General features: G+C 32.4%; 1 protein-coding gene across 9 annotated transcripts in view; it reads right to left on the bottom strand.

Annotated features, from left to right (window-relative positions):
* Positions 1–959: 959 nt before the first annotated feature.
* ZC3H13 (zinc finger CCCH-type containing 13) overlaps positions 960–7,621 on the bottom strand; it is a 62,993-nt gene continuing 56,331 nt past the window's right edge. For 6 of the 9 annotated variants that reach the window (XM_074299110.1, XM_074299117.1, XM_074299114.1 and 3 more), the window contains 4 exons: positions 6,067–6,219; positions 4,852–5,052; positions 3,348–3,511; positions 960–1,843 (listed from right to left, as the gene is read on the bottom strand). In XM_074299110.1, coding sequence (XP_074155211.1) covers positions 1,670–1,843; positions 3,348–3,511; positions 4,852–5,052; positions 6,067–6,219 — 692 coding nt within the window. In that variant the 3' untranslated portion in view covers positions 960–1,669. The remainder of the gene's footprint in view (positions 1,844–3,347; positions 3,512–4,851; positions 5,053–6,066; positions 6,220–7,621) is intronic. The other 3 variants (XM_074299113.1, XM_074299118.1, XM_074299119.1) reach the window with 1 other exon arrangement.

The raw sequence follows: 7,621 nt of genomic DNA, 5'->3' as shown, positions 1-7,621 counted from the left end.
GTCTGACTCTGTGACAACATTTTGTTAAGAAGTGAAATTCCAATACCTCAGAGATGTTATAGGGTTTAGTGTTTTCTCAAAATTATGGCCATTCAATTAAGACATTGAGTTAAATGACCCCTTTGTGTAATAATATGTAGTAAACAAATCATAGTTTCTGTTGTGTTCTTTTTAGAGTTATGTGAAGGAAAGATTTAAGAATTCAATACCCTACCCCTAGCAAGGCTCATAAAAACCAACAGGCACAGAATTTGAAATTCAATTTTCAAAAACATTTAAGAAACAAATGACCAGGTAAGAATTTCCATCAGTTCCCTTCATGAGGTAGCACATTTAAAAGACTATGGCTTTTGTTCTCTAATTGTTTTCAATTTCTTAAGCCTCTACAAGTGGTTTGAGAAGATATGTTGTATACTTTAGCATATTTAGCATGTATTGTACTATCCGACATCTAGGGGAGGGGATGGGGGGAAGGAGGGGAAAAGTTGGAACAGAAGTTTTTGCAAGGGTCAACCCATGCATATGTTTTGTAAATAAAAGGCAATAATAATAATAATAATAATAATAATAATAATAATAATAATAATAATAATAATAATGAGAGAAGACATGTTGGCAAACTTTTTAAAATTGCAGACATGCGCAACAAGGAAATTCTGGGTGAAAACTTCTATAATTTGGTGAAGGACAGGTTTTAATATAACTTCACAATAATTGAAAACATTCAACTCACGTAGAATTATTGGACATGCTTTTAATGTTCTTGGAATATATACATGAGTCTCTTTCAATTCAGAATACAACACAAAACTACTCTACCAACAAAGAAACAAATGAATTGTTCAAGTGTAAAAATGTAATGTTAATCCTAAAACTTTTAGAATAGAGAGAAGAGGGTGGGAGAAGCAAGAGAAAAGGAGGTGTATTTATTAAAAATAAAGACTAAGGACACAATTTCCGAGTTTAAAAAAGGTATATATATAATTTTGAAAATCCAAATACATATTATACATTGTATCAATGCACATTTATATTTAAACAAAAAAGACCCAGCAAGTTAGATTTTATTATTTTATAAGTTGGGGGAGGGGAGCTGTGGTGTAATATTTTGGCTTTATTCTACGACAAATAGTTGAACATCTATCTGCCTGTATATTTTCACAATGCTAGAAAAGCATTAAATGCTTTATGTAACACTATTATACACAGTTAACTGAAAGCACTCAATTTGCTTTGATGTTCACATTGTTTTCAATTAAAATTAACATTTTTGTAATGAAGATCCCATTAGTAGATAGATGTCAGTAGTTCCATTTCATGAAATATATGTTTAGATTGGAAAAAGATGTACAAATGCCCTCCTTCAGTTTTGCCAACTGCTGCAATAAACTACTAAATCTAGATGTCCTCACATCATTACGCTTGTGGATCAAGTACTGTGTAAAAATGAATGTAAAATCTGAATCTCCCTCTACCCTCTCCTCCCCCACCCTCCCAAAAAAACCCAACTGGTATACTTCAAATAAAAGTTGTTATGCCTCACCCAATTAGGATAGTAGACAAGTCTTTTGTCTTGTTCTGTTAGGAGGCTTCCCAAACCAAACAACTTTTGAACAGAATATGCTCTTCTCCAGGAAAATACTCTGAAGGGGAAAAATGAATTTTGGTGTTATGACACACATACTTCCGGCTGGATACTAGGTTGTGAAAGTTTACTGCTCTCTTCTGTCTTTTCCTGCCCAGATCCATGGCAAGTTGTCTTGCGCTTAAACAGTCTCAAACTTAGCCGCAGCAATTCATTGTCAACCACTGGAGTGTTTGTGTATGTTTGCTTCAAGGTGCCCTGAAAACAAAATGGAGTACAAATTATTAAAAGTGAAGCATGCAGGATGCTAAACAAAGTGCTAAAGAACTGTGGCTGAGCTCTCTCAGTTTCTGATTTTAGAGAATGTACTGTTTTGCTTATAAGACCTGATAAACTCCTATAAAGAATTATTTTCATAAATCACAATGATTGACACCTTAGAATTCATCTAGCCCAGCTTCAAATTCTACCAATGCAGAAATTTCTCCTCAATATCATAGGCAAGTTGAAATCAGATTTCTGCTTAACTCTAAGCAATAGAGAACTTAACACCTGATAAGGAAGTCCTTTCCATCAATGAATAGGTATTGTAAAATTCTTGCAGTCCCAATAGGTCCCAGTTCTTCCTACTGAGCCAAACCAGGTAAAATCCAACCTTTCTTACGGGAAGTTCACAGTAATTCTATGTTCTCCTCTCTAAGCTAACCCCTTCCAGTCTCATCAAAGAATTACTGGTCATACGTAATGGCTTCTCAACCTTTCATTGATCATCCCATGACATGTGGCCTGATTAGTGCAGAACAATGGTCTTCTTATTCACCTTGTTCTGGACTCAATACTCAGGCTATTGTGACCACAGATCATGTTGGCTTTGTTGGGCATCCATACTAAAGAAGTGAGTTATATTGAGCCTGAAGTACACTAACCGCTCCAGGTCTTCTTGTATATTCACTAATATTAAATCAGGATATCCTCAATCTAGTCTACATATCTATATGTATATAAATATAGATGTGCAGACTAGATTGATATATATATGTATGTATATATAACCTTAAATTGTTAGTCTGATTCCTGATTTTTGTAAGTAATTTCAATTTAACTTCAGCCTACCTAGAAAGTCTCTGAAGTCTAATTCTGTTCTCTTACATATTAACCACCTTCAACTTTGTGAAACCTACAAATTTGATAACTATGTCTTCATTTAAGTCACTGATTAAAAATGCTTGTGCAGGGTATACTCTCATGGCCAAGTATGACTTCTCTATTCTAAATGATGTAACACTGGCCATCATTTTTTTGGACAATCATGCAACCAATAATAAATAAACCATTCATTCTATACTTCCATCATTGCAGTGATGAATTTTGCTGACTTTTTAAGGAGCCTGTCTAGAAAGCAGCAACACCTATTTCCAATTAGTGGCAGTAAATGTAAAAAGAATTCTGCCATAACTAATTGCCTATATAGTCTTCTGCATATGTATCACACTAACAGGCATTCACTTTGATTATTTTATACAAAGTAATCATTAACATGAATAAGGAATAAAGAAAAATATCCACTACAATCCATTATTCTTAATCATGTAAGGGAAGGTTTGTTTAGTACTCACCATAATGACCATATTAAATGGGTACTTAATACTTTTTAAAAATTCTCTACATCATGTAACAATAATCTTAACTGAAGCACCAAATGAAAACATACCAATCATATTTGTCAATACATTTTAAATATAATCCAAGGTTATAACAGTACCTTTTCATTTTTTACTAGCTGTTTCCGAATTGCAGAATCCCGCCTAAAGCATAATGCTTTACAACATGGTCCAAGATTACTGAGAAGACCAGCTCTCTCTTCTTTACGTAGCAGTGCTGCCATGTTTAGAGCTCCCAGTTCATGTTCAAAAAGATTTTCTGCATCTACCAATAAAAATAAGGCAGTTTAAAGAAAAAAAGAAATTAACTGTTGTTGACAAGTAGAATATTCCACAAAAATATACTGTAGATAGTTCTTAAATTTCCTATTAGTTTAAATTTTCATTTTCTTCCTTCATTACATCTCTTAACTTCAAAATATTATCAACTAAGTGAATCAAATTAGGTTTTAACGCCTTTTATCTTTCATTCACTTGCTTGCTTTAATAAGCAAGTCAACTCCCAATGTTTGACATCAAGCCACCCAGGGTAATGGGCAACAGAATACAAATCAGGGGGATGTAAGAGAATGCCTAAAAAACTCAAAACTAGTAAGTGCTTTAAGATTTGCAAGGTACTATATATACAACATCTCATTTTATGTAGACAATAACTCAGAACGGTAGTTGCTACTTTATCTGCATTTCTTAGAGGCAGACAGGCTAACTGTCTAAGTGTTTAAGGCTAGATTTGAATTCAGATTTTCAGGTTCAATTCTCTACTCACTAAGTCACCTCGCTGACTATATTTAAATGGTTTAGTGTACCAGCTACACTAAAAAGGCACTATACTGAATTTAGGTAGCAGTCTCATAAAAATGAATTTTACAAGCAGCATGGTAGTTAAAAGAACACTAGACTAAGAACCAGAAATTTGTGGTCCTTGTTCCAAATAGTTCTATTATTTCATTGCTCTTAAAAAGTGAATCACTTCAATTTTCTTCATCTGTAAAATGAGGGGATTGAACTATATGATAGATGAGCTTCTTCCTTTCTCCTAAATGACATATTTTATTCTCAATTCTACTAAATCCTTGTGTGTACAACATTTAGTCTTGTAGTATCAAGAAAATAACTGAAATATCCAAGCATGCATGACTTTATGATCTTGGAAACTTAAAATTCTATAAATTACAATGGTACATAATGTTGAAGGTTCAGACTCAGTAGACATACAGATAAGAGATTCCAGCCCAAACTAATTAATTGTATTCAGGCTCCCTATCTTAAGTTCCCATAGGCAGGGGGAATAAAACCATCAGTTTTCTGAGATGTAGGAAGTGAACTGTATCCAATATACTATACACCTACCTAACTATATTTTTACCTATCTTAGAAGTTTCTACTTCTCTCAATGATACTGTGCAAAACATTTAACAGTTTTAGATTTTAGCTTATTCCTTTTACATTAAAAGATGCTCCATAAAAAAAAAAAAAAAAAGCTAAAAAATAATGATTTCTCCAGCAAAATATGTTACATCAATGCAAAACAAGATTCTATTCAATTCTATTCAAAGACCCGAATAGGCATAGGAAAGAATTACATAAACAAAATCAAACAATTACCTTTAGGCTTTTCTAAAAGCCTCTGGCATGTTTCTTTAACTTTAGAAAATAGTTCGGAACCTGCCAATTTTTTAGAAATTCCAACTCTTAGCATAACAGCTCCAGGTGTGAATTTTAAGAGAGCAGCTCCAGGTTCTCGTGGTTCTTTAGGATGTTTTGGCATAAGACCAGACCAGTCCACATCTATTACATCCAAAGGATCTGCAAGAATAAAGGATAAGGAATAGATAGGCCAAACACTACATAATATCATCATCGTCATTACCAAGAAGATTTCACGATCCAAGCCAGTACAAAAAGTGGTTGTGACAAACTTATGGATGAATACGGACAAGTGCTGCAAAAGATGCATGTATCCTAAAATCCACAGTAAGAAGGAATGAATCACATAGAAGAAGAGATGATGGATCCATCTGAGTATTTAAATACTATTGATTATAAACCATTATCCTTTTTACATTGAAAATTCTAGGCCCATTTTTATTAAAGAAAGAAAAAAAAAAAACCCTCTAAATTAGTCAATCTTTGTACTCTGACGCTATTGCAACTGTTTATCTGGAACATTAAGATACTGTTCATGGAGAAGGAATTAGTCTAGCAGGTTTGGAAAACAATTTGTAAGTATGCCCCTCTCCCAAAACCATTCAACTAGATGTACTCTTTGATCCAGTATTACTACTACTAAAGAGGACAAAGGAGTATTCAGCAGTTAAGAAATGGCTGAACAAATTATGGTACATTAATGTAATGAAATCTTATGAGGAATAACAAAGGGGACAATTTCAGAGTTAACAAAGGGGACGATTTCAGAGTTATTTGGAATGAATTATAGTCTGAAATTATACAAAGTGAATTAAGCAGAACCATAAGAATAAGGTATACACAATAACAAATATACCATAACCTTTCCTCACCCTCAAAAAAGGGAAAAAAAAAAAAAAAAAGTCATAAAGAAGCAAACAAGCAGAACAGCTTAGAAACTTAATATATGAATTTATCATATACTTAAAAAGAAAAAATAACCCCTACAGAACGGAGATTCAGAGTTTCATTGTACAATTCCCTCCTGTTCTATTGTGCATGTATATATGTCTGTGTCTATGTAAGTAAATGCTAATTTTATCTGATATTTGTTAAACTCAGGGGGGAAATCTAATTGAGAGAGAGAGAGAGAGAGAGAGAGAGAGAGAGAGAGAGAGAGAGAGAGATACATACCTGGCATCTTCTCATCATCTTGTTGGTCTTCCCTCTTTTCAGCATCACCTGCCAGAATTTCATCAAGTTCATCATCACTGATTGGCTCATATCCTTCTCCAGCACCAGAGCCCAATGACTGTGCATCATCTAACTTGCTTTCATCATCTCCTGCTAAGATAACAAATGAATTTCATTAAAAGATGACTTTTTTTTTTAAACTAATGAAGAACCTGATATAAGACTCTATTCAAACAAATAAATAAGGTAAAGGCTGTTCAAGTCATAAAATACCAAGGGCATAAGCAACTCATTTTCTTTGTACAGTTCAATGATTGAAGGATTCCAGAATCAAATAATAGAAAAAATTTATTTGTCCCAAACTCACTATAATGACAAAAGATAAAAATATAGTAATGATCCAAATACAGGTTACTCTCTTTTGGGGAAAAAGTAAAAAACACATTAATGCAAACATAATATGCAAAAACCAGTAAAGGGCTGCAATCAAGTTTTCTATATTTTCTATATGAGCTTATATTCAGATCCTTGAATATATGAGAAGAAGCCATAATTTTAGAAGAAATGACTCTTTCATTTTCCAACTGCATTTCCAATTTGAATTCTCAGTCAATTGACAAAAAATTGATTGGCCCTTGAATTGAGTTCATGGATTGTGTCAGAGTGAGTTAATAAAGGGACAAAAACTAAATCCAAATGTCTACTCAAAGACAAAAGTTTTTTGGTGTCACTGCCATAATTATTCCAATTTAATGCTTTTAACACAATCTAAGAAAATTCATTTTATATATTTTACACATGACTATAATCACATCTAAAATTGCAATTTTCTCCATATTTACTTTATTCCAATTTTTTCAATACTGGATTTTTTTTATTGCCTATTTTATTTATATCATCATAACTCTATGATGAGTTCAGAACAAACATTAAGAAAAAAAGGAATCTGGTTACATATTCCATAATTCTTTTACCTTTAAATCAGTACCACAAATGGAGGTTCCACTTCTTGTCAAATCTAATTTTAGTTATTCTTAATAGGATAGGCTGAGTTTTGTCTTTTAGCACAAATATACATTCTTGTATACATAGAGTACAAATTTTAAGCGTTACACTCCAAATATCAAAGGTAAAGGGTCCATAAATTTAATGTGAATTTGTATACCACTGAAACTACAGGGTATAGTTAATATTTCTAATAGCCCATAAAATTTATTGAGCTTAAAAACTAATTCCCAAAGTCATATATGTGAGAATTCTTTAAATTTACAGTAAAATCACAATTCCTAAAATTATAATCTAGATATGATATGCTGCCACTTACCGACCAAAAATACTATTTGTCTTTTAAAAATGTTTAGTATATTATCAAATCACAAAATAAAGTATTCCTGAAAGTATTTACAATAAAAGATATAGATTACCATATGTAATATGAGCCTATTATAATTCTAATCATTTACCTCACTTTACTTGATATTTTCTATTTATAATTTAAGTTTAATTAAAAATAATGCTTTAAAAAAAATTTTTTTGGAGGGGTGGTAGTTCTGAT

The sequence above is a fragment of the Sminthopsis crassicaudata genome, chromosome 3 (assembly GCF_048593235.1).
Source record: "Sminthopsis crassicaudata isolate SCR6 chromosome 3, ASM4859323v1, whole genome shotgun sequence".
In the NCBI taxonomy this organism is placed as follows: Eukaryota; Metazoa; Chordata; class Mammalia; order Dasyuromorphia; family Dasyuridae; genus Sminthopsis; species Sminthopsis crassicaudata.
This window is presented reverse-complemented; position numbering and strand designations above follow the sequence as displayed.